General features: G+C 38.7%; 1 protein-coding gene across 12 annotated transcripts; it reads left to right on the top strand.

Moving 5' to 3' along the window:
• The first annotated feature begins 4,942 nt into the window (after positions 1-4,942).
• Positions 4,943-18,602, top strand: LOC143881554 (F-box/FBD/LRR-repeat protein At1g13570-like). 12 transcript variants are annotated; one of them, XR_013251967.1, is made up of 7 exons: positions 4,944-5,318; positions 5,696-6,033; positions 6,125-6,280; positions 6,435-6,863; positions 11,368-11,523; positions 16,903-17,038; positions 17,124-17,390. XR_013251967.1 is itself a non-coding variant. In XM_077384678.1 (6 exons), exons 1-3 carry the CDS (start codon positions 5,092-5,094, stop codon positions 6,741-6,743), a joined length of 1,407 nt encoding a protein of 468 aa, XP_077240793.1. In that variant the 5' UTR covers positions 4,945-5,091; the 3' UTR covers positions 6,744-6,863; positions 11,368-11,523; positions 16,903-16,976; positions 18,147-18,602. The 12 variants fall into 12 exon arrangements, 11 of the variants coding, with proteins under 11 accessions (XP_077240796.1, XP_077240797.1, XP_077240798.1 ...); XM_077384678.1 differs by lacking the exon at positions 17,124-17,390 and adding an exon at positions 18,147-18,602 and having other exon boundaries at positions 4,945-6,033; positions 16,903-16,976; XM_077384673.1 differs by lacking the exon at positions 17,124-17,390 and adding an exon at positions 18,147-18,602 and having other exon boundaries at positions 4,945-6,033.
• The last annotated feature ends 3,549 nt before the right edge of the window (positions 18,603-22,151 follow it).

The following is a 22,151-nucleotide window of genomic DNA, read 5'->3' as shown; positions in this document are numbered from 1 at the left end:
CAGAAAATAGTCCAACTTACTAACACTCATAAGATACCATTATATATATGTCAATTAAATTTGAATAGGATTACACTCATAAGAAAATAGTCCAACTTACTAACACTCATAAGATACCATTAGGAGTGATAGAGAAGGAGATGATACACATTGACAGGGTTCAAGAAATTCTGTGCCTCTCAGGGCGTAATCCTTGAAACCACTGCTCCTCACTCACCTCAATCAAATGGCATAGGTGAGTGTAAGAACAGGACGTTACCTTAAGTGTTAAACTCCATGTTAATGACAACCGGCATGCCTAGTTGCATTTGGTGAGAGGCAGCTTTGACTACAAATCACTTCCTCAAACTCTAAATGCTCCTCCATGTGATAGAGTACCCAAGAGTATGGTGAGGACTTTGTGACCTACCAATTGGAGAATGATCCATCATCCTATCAGGAAGTGATGAGATCTAGGGACTCTATGTTATGGACAGAAGTCATTTATGATGAAATGAACTATCTGTTAGAAAATCTAACCTAGCAGCTAGTCGATTTGCCAAAAGGGGCTCGGACTATAGGCTGTAAGTAGATATTTGTATGTGCTTATATAAAGTTTGTTATGGTCTTAATCAAGCACCTAAATTGTGACATCAAAATTTGACAAAGTAGTAAAGAACTTTGGGTTTTCTGATCAATTGCTCAGATAAATGCCCTTACTATCGTTTTGTGTCGAATAAGGTCATGATTATTTGCTTGTGTTGTAGATGTTGATTATTGTTTTCAATCTCTCTCTGTGGTGAGTAATGTGAAACTAACCTTGGGTAGAGAATTCGACAGGAAAAGACCTGGGTATTGTTGACACCATTTTTTGTATGAAAGTAAGTTTTTAAAAGGCAAGGAATCACCCTTGGCCTAGCCCATTATATGACCAACTACTTTCCTTTTGAGGATGCAGTGAGTGCCAACCGATTGAGATACCATTTTGATTATACCAAGAAGCTGATCTCTAAGGAAGAGACAGTGTGAGTCAGTTACATTATTCTAAACTGATTGGTAGTCTCATGTATGTTTTGTGTTGCATTAGGTTAGACATAGCCCTTATAGTTGGCATGCTGAGTCGTTTTACTAGCAATCTTGACCATGAGCATAGAGATGCCCTTATAAGGCCGATGAGATATCTTTCGTGTACTCAAGAGTATGCTCAAAATTATGGTGGCCATCCACTTATAGTGGAAGAATATTCTAATGAATCATGGGGATCAGAATTAGGGGACAACAAATCTACTGCTGTTGTGTAGAAGTCAAATTTGAACTTTATGCTTTAGCTTCACCTGCAGATGAAGCAGAGTGGATAAAGAATCTGATTATGGACATTCCACTGACTCGATTAAGGATTAATTCCTTAAGTGTGTTCCGTGATAATCAAGCTACAATTATGATTGTGAAGAACTCACTCTTTAATGGTAAGAGGAGACATCTAAGGCTGAAACATGTCATGCTGAATTATCTCATTGGACACAGGATTGTCACTTTGATTGATGTGAGATTGAAGGATAATATGGCTGATGCTCTCACAAAGGGACTGACCAAAGATCGAATATTCAAAACTGTGGGGGAGATGGGGTTAAAGTCTGTATAGACAGGACTTAACCTACGTCCATGTTATTTTGAATCTTCGAATCTCCCTTTTGGCCAAGATAGGCACTTGATATGTTTCGATGATGTTTACAGTTGTTGTGTGCCATTCCACATTTGATGACATGTCCACAAAATCTGAGATTAGGGTTGCTCTTGTTCTTGTCCCCTGCAATAAACTCAAGAGCTTTTTTGATCGTTTACTGGCTATTCAAGAGGGTTTTTACAGGATGCTCCTCCCCAAACCCTTAGACAAAATACACAGCCCTTATTGCAAAAAAGAACGGGGTCTAAGATTCTCCTGAACAATAAATCACACCACCAAGGCTTTGTAATCAAAACCCACTTCAAAAGAGATCAAAATTCGGGCGAGTGAAAGAGGCAGACGACTCTTTGGGGAGGATGAAACCCACGGCCAAAAAACCAAATTTCGAGGGAGGGTTTTCAATTCAACGAGAAAAAGGGTTTGCTAGTGCCGTAAGAAAATCCAATTGAAGGAACCCTCCAAAATAAAAAACGTGAATCTAAGTGGAGAGAGATTTACCCACGCTTGAATTCAATACCAAACAATCCAAAAATTCAAGCAAGAGAGAGATGGTTAGGGTTTTTTTTTTTTTTAATGCTTCAAGATTGTTAGAGGAATTAGGTCAAGCAAGAGGTTGCTTGAAGCATTACACCCAAGGTATCTAGTTTGGAATACCAAGTTTGTTGCCTCCAACCCCTATATATACTAGATACACTAGGGTTAATGACTGGATAATAGACTCTAGCCCGTGTAGGCCCATTACACCGGTCCATTATCTTATTGGGCTTATATTAGAACATATATGGGTTATATTATATACCCAACAATAGTAACGGGTAGGGTTGCAACTCTAATGGTGTAAATAGCATGCGGTGGTGATAGAGCGCCTGCTAATGGTGTAAATAGCATGTGGAGGTGAAGTGATGATGGATCAATCGGAGGCCGATATGTGGCACAGATGGGGATAATGGGTTGAACATGTGCTTGTTGTGTTAGATTGAAGTCCATGTGATGGAATATAGGGTTGGCCAAATCTGTTCTTTCTCACCAAAACAGAGGCCTTTGTTACATGTTGCTAGAATTGCAGTATTTTACTGAAGTGAAAAGGGGAAGACACTGTTCTGGTGTAATGCGTATAAACTAGTCATCTCTATAAACTACTCCAGCACAATGCTTTGTATGTACTTAGAAGGGACAGTGTTCGGGTAATGCATATAAATTAGTCATCTTTATAAACTACTCCAGCACAGTGCGTTGCATGTACTTATAAGGGACAGTGCTCTAGTGTAAATGTGTATTGATTCAATGTGCTGGAACATGCATTGTATGTGCCCTTCTTCAGTTAAGGTAGCAACCAATTTATTTGGGGGTGTCAACACATCCGCTTAGGATTAGATCCACCTATGTCTCAGTCACAATCCATTCAAATCTCTTATCGGTCTAATCGGATTCGAACTGTTCTTCGGATCATACTTTATGTGTCACAGCCATAAGATTCTGCGTCATTGAAAATGCAGAATAAATCAATGGTAGCACAAAACCAGAGTAGACTGTTCTTTTAAACTGTAATTTATTCATACAAAATGAATGGCCTAAGGGAAGATGACATCTTCTAATAACTTTATGGAGATTGACGGGATGAGCTAAACCATTGATCTAGTCGGCCTTGAACTCGAGGATGAAGCATCCATGTGACCAGAACTTGTAGATTGATCGTTTCACGGGGGTCCACCAAATCAAAGGGTTAGATCATTAAGATCACATGGTAAAACTGATCTTAAACCTGTTGATCAAGAATAATTCTAAAAAATGATCATTCAAACATGAGTTTTTAGATGGTGTGAGCCTTCAGTCCTGTATTTTTCAAAACCCCAAAGAATGATCCAAACCGTCCATTTGATGGGCCACGATGTAAATAGGTTTTGCCCCAAAAATCATTTCAATAGGATGAACCCAACTCTCCGATCTATAGAGGTTCCATAATATCCAGTTTCTCGAAAGATCGGAGGGCTACTATCATCCTATGTAAATGATTTTGTTTGGCCATAATCTATTTACGTTGTACCCCATCAAATGGATGGTTGGGATCATCCTGTTCGGTAAGTCGTGCAACACTTTTTGAAAAATACTAGATGTTTTTAAGGCCACCTTTAAAATAGTCATAACTCATGTAAATACGCTAGACAGGGTGGCCCAGGAAAAATGGGGTGAATAATCACTTCCCTTCTCAAATCACGTTTCTATTCGCCTCTCACTCTCGCAGGCAACCAATTATGGGCCCCAAACCGATTATTGGAGTGTAAACTACGTTTAATTTTGAGCCCTATAATAAGTTTGTGTCCCACAATCGGTTGCCGGTTGTCAGTTGCCACAATCTCAAACGAACAGGGTTTTAGCCAACTGCATTAGCAATGAGTACGGGTGTCAATGGATCCAGACGGTCCGATGGACCATCCGAATCCGAACTTTAATGAACAGGATATAAGCATACCAAGAGGGTCCATGGGCATATTTCGGATTCCCAATCATATGATTTGAAAATTTTTGGATCGAATCCAGGCATGCTGCGAAAGTCCTTAGGGACAGTCACGATCCGAAATCATCTTACAAAAATACCCTCAAAATCATCACAACATCAATGTTAAGTGGGGGTATTCTCGTCAAAATAGTCATATTTTTTAGTAGTTACCGGTTTCCATCTTTATTGAACGAAATCTCCTTTTTGAAATAAATCTCCTATTCCTTCCCGTGTAAGTATCCCCTCCCCATTTATGGAACGAACATCTCATCTTCCTATTGGTAACCATAACCAATCTACTCCATTGACATTAATTAATGTTCTGTCCCTAATAATTGCTCTCACCCTCGCTATGCTCTCACCCTCGCTATTGCTAGTCATTGCTCTCACCCTCGCCATCGCAGCACCATTGCCTTCCCAGCATCCGAACAGTATGCACGGAAAACTCCTACTAAGTTTTTGGTTTCTATTATCTTCTTAGAATACTGGATAGTGGATACATATTTTCTCTGTTTTTAGTCACTTCTTTGAAGTCGATCACTGCTTTTCATTATGGTGGACTAACATTCTAATTCTTTAAAAAAATAATAATTTGTGTACTAAGCTTAGTAGGACATAACAGGACACTCCGATTTAAAATGGATCATGATCGTGACATGGAAGTAGATCCGAAGAACGATCCGAATCCGATCTGACCGATAAGGAATTTGAATGGATCGTGACCGTGACAAGGTTGACACCCCTAGCCAATGAGAGGGTTTTAGAGTTTAGACACGCAGGGTTTTTTCTTCCTGTAACACAGAGAGAGAGAGAGAGAGAGAGGGTTTTGTGACCTGGAGTGAAGGCAGAGAGAGAGAGAGAGAGAGTTAGGATTTTGCTTCTATGAGTTTTTCTTCGGATTCTGTGCTGGTATAGCAATATTGCAATAGAAATGGGGGAGACGCGGACTTATTTTCGGCATCATCATCATGCGAAGGAGGATCGAATCAGCAAACTTTCTAATGATATTCTTGGATCCATCCTCTCTCTCTTGCCCATGAAAGAAGCAGCAAGAGCTTCTATTCTCTCAAAAAGGTTTAGATACCTCTTCACTTCCCGCCCTCGTCTCGTGCTTGATCATCAACTCCTACCAGCACCAACCTCTGGTCTATCAACAGGGTTTAAATATCTTTTCACTTCTTTTCGCTGTCTTATGTTTCGTCATCAAAGAAATGGTCTTGGTGAGTCTGGCTTTGATTGGGAGCTTACGCCCCACGAAATTCAGAAATGGGTCAGAATCGTCGATCAAATCTTATCACTTCGCCATCACGATTCAATTTACTTCTGCAAAATCGCAGACATTTGTTTAGATGAATGCCCCTTCGACATGGACAGATTCCTTTATTTTCTAACAAAGAAAGGAATCCGCACACTCATTCTCAAGAACCCAATTTACACTGGACTCTATAAGGTCCCCAACTGTGTTTTCTACTGTTGGTCTTTGCGGATATTGTACCTGCACAATTGCGCCCTGAATCATGTCCCTAGTTTTGCAGGCTTACACCGACTTGAATTCCTAAAGTTCTATCGTGTTGAGATGTCTGAGCATCTTCTCACCAATTTAGTATCCTCTTGTTATCGTCTCAAGGTGCTGAAATTGCTGTACTGTCCTGGTATAAAGAGTCTCGAGATTGAGATTCCCAATCTTTCAAGGGTCGTCATTTTTACATACCAGTTGTCAGTTATACGGCTGAAGAATGCTGCACGATTGGAGAAGTTTTCTTTAAAAAATTACTACATAAATCACAACAATACTGAGGAGTACAAAGCCTTTCATCTGTTTTTGAAGGATGTTGCTAGGGTCAAGTGCCTCCGACTAGGTTATCATATGGGGGTAGGTCATTTTATTATTTTATCTTATCGATTTGATCATAGATTATGGAATTCTGTGATTTTTAATTTTATTTTTTTTCTCTTTTTTTAAGCGTTTGTGCAGACAAAGGGTTCCTGAGAATTTGAGTTATCACTTTCCAAATCTAACGATTCTCAGCATGGTTATCGACCCCAATAATGCAAATGATGCTCCTTTTTTTACTGTCTTGCTAGAGGGCGCCCCTAGCTTGCAAAATATTACCTTATGGGTAAGTGAGAAAAACTCTCTTATCAATGGATGCTGGTTTGAGTAATTGAATTCTCTGACCAAATTATAAACATTGACGTTCTCTCTCTCTCTCTCTCTCTCTCTCTCTCTCTCTCTCTCTCTCTCTCTCTCTCTCTCTCTCTCTCTCTCTTCAGTGTGATTCTCCAATATATGATAATTTGGAAGAAATGGTCGCCGTAGATTATTGGAAGAAATTGGAACCTTTTTACTGTATGAGGCATCACCTTGTCACAGTTCGGATAGATGCTCGGCTCAACTTTAAGTATAGTTTGGGGAGTTTGGAATTCTTGCTCATGAATGGATCAGTGCTCAAGGAGATGCGTATTGCTTATGATAAACATTATGATAGAGGGATAAAGAATAAAAAGCAATCTCTACTTCAACTAAGGGCTTCTTCTCAAACTCTAGTAATATTCACATGTGAAGAAGAGTATAAGATCTAGAATTTGTGATAAGAGATGCACGTGGAGTAAAAGAAAATTGCTTATCTTGCTGAGGGATTCTTCTCATGCCATATGAATACTAACATGCCATTCAACTTGAAAAAATTTCGCCCTCTGCAGGTAGCTATCTGTCTTTCGTTGTCATGAATTTCTCTGTAGAATCTTAGATTTTATGTTAGAAATGGGATTAGGGTTAGAAGAGAGGAAGAAGAAAAGGAGTGAAGGATGGAGAGTCTCTACTTGGGAGCTCCTTATGAATATGATGTATATATAGGCCCAAACTAATACAAGTAATGTCTAAACTAACCTAATACATTATTCAACACTCCCCCTCAAGCTGGAGTGTATATACTATGAAGCTCCAGCTTGCTACAAAGAACTACGTCAACAACTAAAAAAGTACAAGAAGCTCATGCACATCCAGCTTAGTATAACACTCATCCTCAAGCTGGTGTGGTACATACATAATGAAAAACATAAACAAAAAAACAAAGGCCACCATGAACAGCATTGAGATCAATGTCCATCAAAAGAGTAGCTCCCCTGAAGTAGCACAACAACGTGAGCGATCAAATAAGGCCTCTCCCTGAATGAGAGCACGACGAACATATCATCATATCGAGGGCAATGGAGGCGCCATGGCAAGAACAACTACAATTCAGCAAGCAAAAGAGGCACACCAAAGGTGCGCACAACGAACATTGGCGAAGCAGCACAACGCCAAGTGAAGAGGATAGCAACTGATGGGGAAACCATCGAAGACAAAGTCGACGGGGAAACTGTTGCCTGGAGAGAAGGGATAGAGAGAAAGAGGATAACCAACCAACGATGGGGAAACCAACGTCTGGAGACTAGGTCGACGCCATGAACATCGTCACCTGAAAAGATAAGAAGATAGGAAGAGGATAACCAACCAGCGATGGGGAAACCATCGTCTGGTAACAATGTCGACGGCAGTAACTGATGGGGAAACCATTGAAGACAAGGTCGACGGAGAAATTGTTGCCTGGAGAGAAGGGATAGAGAGAAAGAGGATAACCAACCAACGATGGGGAAAGCATTATCTGGAGACTAGGTCGACGGCATGAACATCGTCACCTGAAAAGATAAGAAGATAGGAAGAGGATAACCAACCAGCGATGGGGAAACCATCGTATGGTGACAACGTCTACGGCATGAACATCGTCACCTGAAGATAAGAAGAGGAAGATAACCAACCAACGATGGGGACATCATCGACTGGAGACAAGGTCGACGGCATGAACATCGTCGCCTGAGAAGAGCATACCAACGATGGGGAAACCATCGCCTGGAAAGGAGAGGTTGACGGGAGAAGACAGTTGCCTGTAAGAGAGCTGACCAACGATGGATATGGAAGCCATCGCCCGGAAAAGGAGGAAGAAGATAACATGAAGGGATAAGGCAAAAAGCCGAACAACACGAAGAGACATGAAAAACAAGACATGAAAACAAGACAACACTCCCTCAAGAAGACAAAGACAATACTAACAACACTCCCCCTCAAGAAAAGACAACAAAGTGGACAACACTCATAAGAAAAGACACAAAGAACTAAATGAAAAACACTCCCCTTCAAATTGAAGGTCAAATACCTTCAACTTGCAACGAGAAGAAGACAAATATGGCACCACACCGCTTTTGGACATTTGATCAAATACTTGGTGTGCGCCGTAGAGAAGAGGACAAAGGAAAGATGACAAACAAGGCACCACACCTCTCTTAGACATTTTATCAAATACTTGGTGCGCGCCTTGAAAAACTACATAAAAGATATAGAAGGTAATAGAAAGAAAGAGATGATAAGAAGACGACAAAAAGACAAGCACAAGAGAACAACAAGAAACAATATAAGACAACACTCCCTCTCAAGTTGAGACCAAAGGCCTTCAACTTGAAACAAAAAGAACACTTTCAAGGCACAAAATCCCTTTGAGACATTTCATCAAACACTTGGGGTGCACCTTGAAGATGAGATGAGAAAGACAAAGGCCATAGGCCAAAAAAGCTATAGAGAAGAGAGAATAAAGAGAGCTTTGGAGTGGAGGAGAACCCAAAATGGGTTTACACAAGTAATACAAACATGATTTTTGTTTTATTTTGAGATATACGATAAAAGAAAAATGGGTTAAAAACGAAATGGGTTTGACGAAATGAAAGAGAAAGAGTGAGATTTCTAGGGTATAGAAATGATTTTCTTTTTTTTTTATTTGGGTATTGTAGCAGGTTACTGTAGCGATTCACTGTAGCATTACTGTAGCGGTTACTGTAGCAGTACTGTAGCGGGTTACTGTAGTAGTTACTGTAGCAGGGAATGGAGGGGTTAGGGGAAAGGGAAGAGGGGCAGTGGGAGGAGGAGGAGAAGGGAAGGACACGAGCGAGGAGAAGAATTGAGGGAGAAACTATAGAGAGATAAATAGAGGAAAACGAGAAACGAGAGATATACGAGAGAAAGGGATGATGGCATGGAGGGAGATACTCTTCTTCTTTCCTTCTTGAAGGATAAGCCCATTGGCTTTGATACCATGTTAGAAATGAGATCAGAGTTAGAAGAGAGGAAGAAGAAAATGAGTGAAGGATGGAGAGTCTCCACTTGGGAGCTCCTTATGAATATGATGTATATATAGGCCCAAACTAGGGCAACAACATACAATGACTACAATACCCCTAACTAATACAAGTAATGTCTAAACTAACCTAATACATTATTCAACAACTTTTACTTGAGTGGTTATTTCTTTGTCATTAATTTCTACATATGGACATTTTAATTTCTATGTGATTCACTTGAGTGAACTTAATCGATTTTACTTTTACATGAGTAGTTATTTCTTTGTCATTAGTTTCTACACATGCATATTTAAATTCTAAGGATCCATTTTATCTGGCCACAAGGAATAGGAATGGATGGAAAGAAGATGCCCCAATGGACACTTTTCAAATTCCAAGGAGTGTTTAGCTGTCATAATGTAAGGGAAGTTGTCCATGGTTCATTATTAAAAAAAGCTCATAATATCTTTTTTTATTATTATTTGTAAAGGGAAGTTAAAGCCTGTATTGTTTTATCTCCGTCCTCTCCCTCACTTGGAAATACCTTGGGTGATTATGAAGTCTAGGGTCCGACATATATGTGCTATCCATATCATTGAACTTGTATAGCTTCATGGGGCTACCCAATTGGCCTTGTTCCCCATGCCAATCTTAGGAATTCTTTGCCTCATTCTACAAAGTGGATCTCCCAATTCTTAGATTAAGATCGTTAAAGTGGTTCATAACCAGGCCATCTCTATTTTTGACCAAGTGACAAAGGCATGCCAATATGTGAATGCATTAAGCTTTTTGAGGGTTGTAGACCCTTCTTTAGTCTCTCTCACACAGAAATCTGATTGTATTACAATCTACTCCAATACATTATGGAAGAGTAGCCCATAGCCTAATTTCTTTAAGCTCTCTCCAAAAATCATTTGTTATCGGATCTGATGACCAAAGTTTCCCGACATAGTCCCGTTGGAGTTGTATTCTGTAGATTTTAATTTCAATTTGATATTGAAATAGCTCGATGTTTTATCTCCTTTTTTGTATTAGTACCTATTCTAGATCATTATAATGCTACCTGTCGGTCACATTGCTTGTACAAAGTTCCAATTACAGTTGTGTTCCATAGATCTGAATTACAATCTGATATTGAAATTTTTCCATGTTTATCTCTCTCTCTGTCTCTGTTTTTTTTTTTTTTTTTTTGCAAAGGTAACATTCAAGATCATTATTATGCGACCTATCTCTCATATTGCTGGTAAAAAGTTCCAATTACAATTTCTGCTGCCCCACTTGCTATGAATCACTCTTTTAGGGACCACTTCTAGCTTTGATCTCTACACTAAGGTGCCCTTTAGCTTTCTTCTTACTATGAAATTCATTATTGTTCTTTTCTTTTTCCTCGACCCCAGTCCCCTAATATTCCATGTTATCAATCTCATATTGATTGTTTCTTGTTCCGCTCTTTTCTATTTTCATTTAGTCCCGCTATTGTCATAGTTTATTGACGAGAATAACTCTTTTAGGAAGGATTTTAAATTTCAGTTTCAGTTTTCGTTTCTGTCACCATAGAAACGGAAACGTTTCGGTTTTGTTTCGACAATTTGGTGGAAATTCTGTAAAATCACAAAACGTGTGTGCGCGCTCTCGTGTTTTGACGAGGTGTGCGCGTCCGCACATGTTAGAATTTTAAGATAAAATTTAAGGAAATGCCAAAATAAACATGAACATACACTTAAAATCCATCACATAAGCAAGACAACATTCCACAATGGTTAAATATCGAACACCTACTGACATGTGATGTCGCGCATGTTTGATAATTTAGTACATACCATATTTCACATGCATTTCATGTAAATATTTATACATAATACATACACCACATCTCACACGCAAATCATAAAAAATATAATTATGCAATACATATTGATATTGCATACCACTGGTGCACTTGCGATTGTAGTTTCGTTATGCGTTTTGGTTTTGGTATTGTATCTGTGGGGATGGAAACAAACATTTCGGTTATTTTGTGTCAATTTCGGTGGAAATTTAAGACCATGTCTTTTAGGTTTTTAGTAGGCAGTAACCAACAAAGCATCTTATTCAGCCAAGCAATTCAAGCTGCTCCATAGCGTGAAGACATCTATAGCAAACGCCAGCATCCTTCCATCGAGAGGTTGTTACCCTGGTGCGTTTGGACCCTGTAGGATCCTGAATTGATTAGGTAAGTGTTTTTTTTTTTTGGGTGTCAGTATGATATTTCTGTTTAAATTTTGATATGATATTTTTTCATGGCTCGTGATATTTCTCTGCTCCTTGTGTTGTGGCCAAATGAGTGTTCTCTAGATTTAATTAATGGTTCTTTGATCCTCCTTTCCGGTCCTTGCTGTGTTGCGAGTCATTAACATTGTTAGATGGCTTAAGGAGAAGTCATTCTCTTCCATTTTATTCATTAGAGGTTATATCAGTTTCCTTTTAATTAGCTTGTGAGAGCTTTTTGAGAAATATAATTACCTTAACAGCTCCTTCAATAATAAAAGGCATGCTTAATTTTGGGATCTGTGCTTTTCTAGTTTACTCTTTCTATCATATGGCTCTTGATTTGATTTTTTTAGGTATGGATGCTACATTTTATGCTTAACTGATGGTAAATTTATATTAAGTTGAAATGTTAAGCAAACTCAGTAAAATTGCAAGATTCCAAATTTGTTTTTTAAAATGGAAAGATTCCAAATTTGTAATCAACTCATTTCATTTGAGTTCTTCATTTCTCTTCCCACTTACATAGAAATACTTGTCAAGGAGTAGAATCAATCTTTCACATTTTGTTAGAAAAAAAATAATTGCAAAATTATTGTTCTTCAGATATTATACTGTCCCCATGTTCTTCTCCCTGGTGTCATGCCCACAACTAATTACAAATGATATATATTCTCTGGATATCAATCGTAACCCATATGCACGACAAGTCTGACTAACCTTCTCCTAACTGATACAATCTCTAGTCAGCATTTTCCTAGATGCATCTCTAGCAATAAGATGCTCTAAGATGCAATCCTTTCCACAACGTCAGCACTAGCAATACAGATGGCTTAGTTGTTAGTCTTGCCAACTGTAAGTGTAAGGATTTTCTTTACTAGCCCCATTCAACAGGTTTCTGTACTTGCCTGAATGAAAGTGCAGATATATAAATTGTGCCATATGTTTTAACTTTTAAGTGGTGAATTAACTACACAAGGCCTTTTACCAATGAGCTACAGCCTAAACCCCTCATGTCTATAAATTGTGCATTGGGAGTTGGGCTTTTTTTTCCGTAAAGAACCAACCTCTATCTTAACTTGAATGGTGTTTGAATCTTTATTTTATTTATCTGGTGATTCAATTGGGACATTTCTCATTTGTGCTTTTACAATGATTAGAATACACATATTTCCATTTTATTTTGGAATTGAACTGCAGAACTGAAAATTTCATAAGTTATGGGAATTTATGGACTGATTCCTGTTCAACACCTGGACTTTAAGTGAAGAAAATACATGGGGGTTTTCATTGACTGTCTGTAGTAATACTGAACGGATGAATTCATAAGGATTGAGAGAGCTTTTCTTCTCTTTCTATCTACATATCCATGATTCAATGGATCCTTTCGTCCATTCTTATAGAGATTTTGTGCACTGGGAATCAAGACGTCCTCACATTTAAAACAACTATTGTCGCCATTGCTCTTGTTTGCCTTCTGATTCGTTCCTTCCTTTTTTGTATTTTGTATTTTTTGTGTTGATGGCACTGTTTGAGGTCCACTAGACTTTGATTGGTAGGCATCGTTGAATGGTTGCTTGGGCCTATTTTCATTGACACAATTACAATGACATTATGGGGTCCTTGGGTGAATAAGACACAATACAACTTACCCTTCAAATATACTTGCTTTGCACTGCATTAGCATAGCACAGATTATTAGATATTATAATATGATATTGTGGATCCCGTTCCCGGGCGCCACTTCGTGTGCGGGGGTTTGTTTTCAGTGGGTGTTTGTTGTGTTTGCATTTTCAGTGAACTTGAGACCGAGGTCCGAATTCTATGCAAAAGAGAGTCTCTTAGAGTCGCCACCTAGGTTAGGGCCTAGGACCCGTGTTTACTTTTCCGATGAAATAGGGATAAAGATCTGAATTTCATTGGAGGAGCAGTAACCAAAACTATCCTCTAGGTCTGGGCCTGGAACCCATAATTTTACTCTGTTTTTAAGCTATGGTGTATACAGAAATCTGAGTAAGGGATATGGTTACATTCGGGGAAGGTGTTAGGCACCCTCATGCCCGGGTATACAGGTCTCTTAACTTGACTTGACAGTTTTAAAGAATTTTATTAGAAAAATAGTAACTTTTTGTCCTTTATTGCATTTAAGCTTAGCACCTATTCGTAAGAAGTGAATTTACAAGAAAAATCGGTTAAACCTCATCCAGAGTAGGGGTATATACGGCATGGTTCGGGTCCTAAGGGATTATTCTTGAATCACGTCGCATACGCCCTGATTGAGATAATTAAAGAAACGATGGAATGAAAGAAAAGATGGAAAGGAAAGAAAGGTAGGTTTTGGTTCCCTCCGTTTGGCCAACATCGTCGGAGCTCGAGGGCTCTCGTCTCTATCTCTTTTGTCTATGGTCGGACCAGAGTCAGAGTGGCGGGATAAGGAGAGGGAACGTGGCCCTACTTACAAAGAAAAGTATGGGATTTACGTTACAGGATCCGGGGCAAGAGGAACCCTAGACCTTATAAACTACCTTATACCGCTCCAAGTCCTCGAAAATTCGGTAGAATACCGACGCCCAGTGTGAGCTCCATAAGTATTTCTCTACTTTCTCTCTTTCTGGCAAAGAAATTAGGGTTTTTGGACCGTGTTGTCTTGAAAATAACGGAAAAACAAAGGGCCGGTGGGTTTTTACTGAAAATAAACCTCTGGAGTAGTTAGAATCTGATCTGAGTTGGTTAAAATCTTCTCTGGTTAAAAGAAATCTGATTTTTTTCACTTTCCCCCCTATTTATAAGGCTTGAATCTGCGATTTGGGAATTGCACCCCTCGATTTTTGGGCTACCAGTAGGTCGGTTGGGGGTATTTTGGGTATTTTCGGGAGTTTCGGCAGGCCGTAACTCCTTCGTTTGGACTCCGAATTACGCACGGTCAGATCCGTTGAACTCCCTGCGGCAATGAGAATCCAATAAACCTTATTTCATGCTTTGAAGTGGTGTGGGCAATTTCAGTGTGTTTGAAATCAGATTTCCAGGATTTTTCGAAAGTTTTTGGGAATTTTAAAAGACCATAACTCCTTCGTTTGGACCCCAAATCGTGCGCGGTCAGATCCGTTGGACTCCTCGTGGCGAGGAGAATCCAATAAACCTAGTTACACGCTTTGAAATGGTGTAAGCAAATTTGCACGTTTTTACTCAAAGTTAAGCTTAGGCGAATGTCGTGTGAAAATGGGCTTCTTTGGTTGTGCTGTAAAAGGCGGGTGCCATGTGGAAACGAGCTTTTGGGTTTTAACTTTGGGACAAATTCATTTTTGAGAACTATTTCCTGTTTCGCAAACCAGAGAGAGATCGAGAGAAAGAGAACATGAGCCTTGGGCTCGTCATGGGACTCATCCTCGCAACAACTTATCATTAGTGCCACCTTGACAAAATTGGGTGCTACAGATATTTACATTCAACAATTATACATTGAACACAAAATCCCTATACCGAGTGCTGACTTGACCTTAAAACATCCATTGACATGTGATTTCTATTCTAAATCAAGTGGCCTTTTAGTTATTTCAAAATGCTGAAAACCCCACCTCTGTTTTTTGCCAGAAAATGGCTCTTGTTGGGTTCTTTGTGGTGGTTTTTCTCTCAATCTCCAAATCTGTTTATGGGTATGGTGGGGGTTGGACTATTGTTCATGCCACTTTCTATCGAGGGGGTGATGCTTCTGGGACAATGGGTTTGTAATCGAATGAGCATTTGTAGCCTTTGTTATTGTTAGAATTAGGATTTGATAAAAAATCCATTTTTTCTTTCTTTTTGTAGGTGGGGCCTATGATTATGGAAACCTTTATAGTCAAGGGTATGGGACTAACACAACAGCTTGAGCACTGCTCTCTTCAATAATGGGTTGAGCTGGTGCTTCTGGTATAAATATACTCCAAGGAGTCTATACATCTTCATCTGGACTTCGAGTCGAAAAATTTAAGTAGTTTTTTAGGAAGTGATTAAGGAAGAGGAGGAGAGATAGTTAAAGAGAAAGCAAGAGATGTCGAGCACAGTTGGTTAGGTCATACCAAGGAAGCATGAATCTCTACTCGGAATGGGGAATGTCAGTTCTCCGAAAATCGATTCGGAAATGGGAATCTCCGATTTTATGGAATCCCATTTCAGAAACGTGGGAAACGCGATTCCCACTCTATGGGAAATGCGCATCCCACTCTATGGGAAGCGCGTTTCCTATTTACCCTCCTTGTCTCTTGGCAGTCCTCTTCTCTTCCTCTTCTTAGTATTTACATGTAAAGTCATTTAAGTACTTAAGATTTACGTGTAAATAAGGGAATAACCCCTATTTGAGTCTATTAAAAATAGTTTCAAGGCCCAAATCTAAAAGGTTAAAAAGTCAACTTTCTAGTTCTAGTACGAAATTCGAAAAAAACCAGGTTGGGTCAAAATCTTAACTTCCAAACGATGGGGTATTTTTTCAATTTTAAAAATTTATAAATTCTATCATGTCCAACCATTTTTAAATCTCAATAGTTCGGTAAAATAGATCTCATAATTTGGTTTCTAAAAATTTAGGCACCTGTCAACAGACTGGTCAACACTGGCATTTTAGCTGATAGTAATTTTCCTTTAATTAAATGTTGGATCTTTTAGTAACAAGTATTTTTTTAAATATTTGGTTCATATAATTATTTCTTATATATTTTTTAGTAATTTTTATTTTTTTAATTTTTTAAAATATTTAAGTATTAAAAAAAATTCTCCGACGCTTCCCGCGTCCCACCTTCCTGAGAGCCTTCGCTTCCCGCTTCCCGCGTCCCACCTTCCTGAGAGCCTTCGCTTCCCGCTTCCCGCTTTGGCAACCTTGGGTCATATGATGAGAAAAAAAGAGTATTTTTTATATTCATTTGGTTATTTGCTCTGTTAGGAATTGTAATAAGTTTCTTTTACTTTAAGCCTTTTTTCTGTATTTTGTTGTTCGCTTCTGAATTGGGTTCTTAAATTTCTTGAAGGGTTTTTTATCTTATGCACATTTTTGTCAAAAAGAGGAGCTTTATTCAGTTCCTACTCTTTCCTGGAACTGTCTTCTTTCTCCTTTTTGGTACTTCATATTTTAACTAGGGTTCTATTTGTTTGGTATATTACTTATCAACTTCTAGGGTACATTTGGAAATGGGTTCTGGTTTGTCTTTGATGGATTTTATCCAATTATTTCCTTATTAACTGCGAACAGAAAGGAGAAAAAAATGCAGTCAGCAACTTATTGGTCCTCATGTTAATTTTTTTTCTTTTATTTACCTCTGGTTTTTTTCCGCACAATTCCTTGATTGTATTTTGTAATCTTGTGGGTTCACAGCTGCCGTTGCTTGGGAGGTAGGGAAGCCATTGGAGATCGAAGAGGTTGACATGGCACTACCACAGGCCATGGAGGTTCGTTTAAGATCCTCTACACCTCTCTCTGCCACACTGATGTCTATTTCTGGGAAGCCAGGGTATAAACAAAAGCTATTACATCTCTCTCTCTCTCACATTTTGTGTGATGACTGAAATGAAATTGGTTTTGAATTTATTTTGCAGGGTCAGACGCCCATGTTTCCTCCTTGGAGGATATCGCGTTTTTACTAATTTATTTATTTAATTTTAATTGTTTATCAAAGCATGTGTAGTTCTTTTTTGGATTGTCTTAGCTATGTTGGTATTACTCAAGATCAAGTCCCTAATTTGGTGGGTATGGAATTCATGATAATTGATACTTGTTTGTGCTTTGGTGTATTATTGTTTTAGCTATGTTACTCAAGATCAGTCCCTAATTTGGTGGGTATGGAATTCATGATAATTGATACTTGTTTGTGCTTTGGTGTATTATGATAATCAAGTCTATATTATGGTTTAGGAGGCTTAGGAGGATTTATTAGGAAATGCTTTGATGAATTTTTTATGAAAAGTGTTTATTTTTTGAGTTTTTGATGGTTGAAAGATTTACTAGGATTTGCTGGGAATTGGGTTTGGCACATTTTCCTCTAGTGGGGATTGGTTTGCATTTGAGTTATGGTTATCATGTTGGTTGTCTATATTGTGGTTCTAGTAGGGATTGGTAAGCAGACAAAACAGGCTAAGTTTGTGCACTTATCAAAACATGGTAGTGCCAATATCATGAGTCAAAGGGTGTATGCCAACAGTGGTTGCAAGTGCTGAACGCTTGTTTGTAAAGCTGTAATTTTTTTTTTATCAAAGGGTATTTTTGTCATTATAATATATGTAATTAATCACTTGTAAAATGATGCAGCAGAACACAATTATACTATAATATATTATTTTTATGATTGGTGATTGTCATAATCAATTGGTTTGATTGTAATCGGTGCTTCAATAATCCCAAACGAACAGGGCCTTAGTAGGAAAGGCAAACCTTGCAGTATATCTTCTCATTGTGCTTCCTTAGATTTCGAACACCCGCTTTCCGGCAATAGTTTTCTACTTTTCTATCAGTGCAAGAAGAGCTGCATCAGTCACCTCAGCCTTGGAACATTATTCTTTGGGTCTTTAGATTCAAACGCTAACAAGAACTGTCAATTTATCACATCACCTTGAAATGTGCAGGGGAATGTGCTGGTGCATCTCACAATATCACGAAGATCAATAGTCAAGAACATCAGAGCATGAATCGGGTCGTCGAGGGCCTCAGATCGGAAGATATTTGACGGCGTCCATATCAATGGCTCATGTTAATCAACTGGTTAAATAGAGTTTCTTTTTCTTTTTTCTTTTTATTTTGGAATTTTCTTTTGTTAGGATTGTTGGACGAAGTTTGCTTAGAGTTGGGTGTAAAGTAGAGAAAGATTTTTAGGGAGTTGGAGATTTTTTAGAAGTCTTCTTTATTTTAGCCAATCATAGCAAAGTTTTAGCTATAGTACAGCTAGAAAAGTGGAGTTGGATATCTTTTAGAATTTTGATTTAGTTTCTTTTGAGTTGGACGGATGGGAATTTGAGTATTAGTAGGATTAGGAAAAGTCTATGCAAAATTTAGAAATACCTCACCATTGTAAATTATTTACAGCTTTTGGTGAAATAAAATACAGTTTTTAGGAATTTCTATTCCTTTTGTCCCTCGGATTTGGAGAAAGAGATAGCCATATGCTGCTATCGTCAAATTGCAAGCCACCCGCTGCTTGCTGGTGCCCTCCCTTGCGTCATTTGGTATCATAGTATCAATCTGTTGCGCGGCTTTACATCACTATGGCAATGTTTGGCCACCATGGCAAAAAATGTTCCATAGAATATTTGTAGGGCCACTTGTGAGAGATGGCAGATGGGAGATGGGCAGGAGATGGAGTGATTTGAGAGAATGGGAGTGAAGGAAGCATGAAAAATTCCTCAAAACCAGGAAAACAAAAAACTAATTCTAAATTGGTATTTTTATCGCCATTTTTAAGGATTTTTTATACTGTCTCCACTCCCATCCACTCAATTCTCTACCTCTCCCTCTACACCCTTCTCACGCAATTGGGCGTACAAATATTCCATGGAATAAATTGTTGCAAACATGACATGTTTTGATAATGGGGCGAATTCACTTTTTATACTTTTTATTGGTTGCTGACTGTTGAGCTTTTTTGGGAATCGTATTAGGCTCTGTTCACTTATTTTTCCGGGAAAGGAAAATAATAGGCTTTCCCGGGAATCTGATGTGGCATTAGGAAAAGAAATCCAGGGAAACTATGTAGGAAAAGGTTTCCTGCGTCTGTTCACTCGCGCATGAACTATGCAGGAAAAGGTTTCCTGAGAAACTGCTTGCCCACCTTTTTTCACTAGTTTTCATGGGAAAGCAAATCCCACCAAAATAAAGGGAAAAGGAATCTCACACTTGTGAGAAAAGACTCATTTCCACGTCATTTTTCCCAATTTTCATGTCAGATGTGATATTTTCCACCTAGGCTCCTTCAAAATCCCGTGAAGACAAGTGAACATGCGAATTTTAGCTTTCTCAGGAAAAAAAGAGGGGTGTTTTCCTGGGATTTGGTCCCCCGGGAACGCGAGTGAACAGAGCCGTAGTGTTGTCAGCTGGTTAAACAATGTAAAACAAGGTAAGTTCCCCTCATTATCAAAACATGGTTGTGCTGATATTGGTTGCATTTGTTTTGTTTTGTTTTGTTTTTCTAACTTTTTGAGAGGTCTATTTTACACCCTACAATAAAAATGTTAAGGCCGTCTAATGGAGAAGATTTGGGGGAACTATCTATCTATAGTGGGCGCCAACAAATGAATAGCTTGTATCATTGAAAAAGTAGTACCACTTCAAAAGCATAGCAGCCAACACTTTAGTTAGAAAACTATACTCATTGTGCTCTTATCCATTGAACATGTCTTTATAATTTTCTTCCCATTCTGCTATTGGTTTGACTAATAAATCTTCCCTAAAGAAGAAAGCCCACCTCATGATCCCTTATATTCAATAAAATCTATTCTCATCACCAAAGAAAAAGTCTCTTTTTTGTGAGAAAAAGGGATTATAAAGACAGAATCAAATCAAACAATACAAAAGCATAGCAGCCAATCTCATGGCCAAAAGGGGATTGAATAAAACAGAATCCAACACTTTAGCTATAATCACTGTGCACTTATCCATTGAATATGGTTTCATATTTTTCTTGGGTGGGTTCTTCCCCTTCTGCAATTGATTTGACTAATTAATATACCCTACCCTATTTGGATTGCAAGTAAAAATTCCTAACAGAAAATTGTTTCTCTGGATTTTTTTTTCTTTTCACAATTTAAAGTGAAATATTATGATTATGGTTAAGTTAAACTGATATCGTCATATATTGAAAATCCCTCTAAATAATAATTTAGAGTAATGATAGGGAAATCGATTTTACAACCCAGCAAGAAACCCAACAATGGGTTGTTGCCACTACATCACAAGTGATGCTCAACCAGTTCTTTGGTTTAGGAAAATCACCAAAAAAAAGGTGAGTTTTTGCACAAATCACAAATTCACATTTCTTATCTTACTTACCCTGTCATTTTCTAATAATTCAATAGTGCTGGTTTAAGTTACCATTGTGTGTAAAAAAATTAAGGAATTTTTGAAATATTTTTCCTTTCCAATAATTTTTGGCAATCTGGCTTAAAGAAAAAGACCCCCCTATTGATCTCTTTCAATAAAATCTACTCTCATATACCAAAAGAAAAAGGTCTCTTTACTGGTGTCTGGTGAGGAAAGGGCTGAGCTAAGAAAGCACTTATATTGCAACACTTCATTAGAAAATAGGGAGCAAAGAGGCCAATATTTGCCCCATCTTTATCCAAATCAATTTTCAATTCAACTCTTAATAGTCCTTCCGGTCGGCACCACCAAGGTTTGTCCCCTCCTTTTTACTCTCCCAAGCTGACTTCTTTGATTAGGTAAAAACATCCAAGAAATTTAATAAAAGAAAGCAATTCTAGAGCACACATAACACATGACCCAATCAAATTCCATTGCGTTAAAGACTTCAAAGCTAGCTTCACCTGTTTTAATATTCTTGTGGCGGCTTAAAAACCCACATTTTGTCTTCTATGAAAAGAAAAGGGAAATGATGTCTTTTTCATGCTTTTTCAATATAAGCAATTGTGTCACTACATGTGGGGCCTCCCACATTTCTAAAGAGACAAATGCTCTTGTCCTTTACTTTTTATATGGGGATTTGATACAGGGGAACGTGATTGTGAGCGGCCCCTCGTATAAGCTTATATGAGGTGGCTGATAAAAATAGACCCGGCAAATGCGACCCGTGCCCGCGGGTTGACCCAACCCACCCGCAAATTTGCGGGTACGGGTGGGGTTTTTAGTGACCCGTCAAAACCGATCCGCGGGTGACCTAATTTTTTTTTTTTTTTTACGTTTGAACTCATCTGACAAGTCAAATAAAGAATGCCCTTATTTCCTTCGTATTTACAACATCTGCCTCATTTAAGTATGAGAATACCCTTGAATACCTCAATATTTACAAATACATGCCATGGAGCCCTAAAACGAGCTCTTCTTCTTTCTATTTGTAATTTTTCCCCAAAATCTCCAAGAACCCATTTTTCCCTAAAATTCCTTCCGCAAATGGCCGAATCTAGCCAAAGACCCCAAATCCCTTGTCACCCCTCAAGAAATATCATATTTACAACCTGATTTTCCATAAAAGAAAACCCAAAATCCCCTTTGATTGATACGCCCCAATGTCTTTTTTTTCCTTCTCTATAAAAACCGACCTAAGCAATCCTCCAGGGACATCAAATGGACGGTTTGGATCATCCTATGGTGTAGTATGTACCGTCCATTATGAAAATTAGGGGGTGAATTCATACATAGAAAACACTGTTTTAGAAAAAAATTGCAGGTCAACCCGCGGGTCGACCCGACCCATCTGCACTTGGTATAGGTCACCGGTTGCTGACTCGTAGGAATGCGGGTCATTTTGACCTGCAACCCATGTGACCGGGTGATCCAACCCGCGTGACCCGCGGGTTGACCCGACCCGACCTACCCCACCCGTTTGCTAGGTCTAGCTAAAAACATGGTGGGCCCACATTGTTGGGGTGATCCTAGCCGGTCATTTGATAGGCCTTGACGTA

The sequence above is a fragment of the Tasmannia lanceolata genome, unplaced genomic scaffold, assembly GCF_043159265.1.
Source record: "Tasmannia lanceolata isolate RefF3 unplaced genomic scaffold, GAP_Taslan_0.1 ptg000007l, whole genome shotgun sequence".
NCBI classification, from domain to species: domain Eukaryota; kingdom Viridiplantae; phylum Streptophyta; class Magnoliopsida; order Canellales; family Winteraceae; genus Tasmannia; species Tasmannia lanceolata.
Note: the sequence above shows the minus strand (reverse complement) of the source record. Positions and strands in the feature narration are given on the sequence as shown.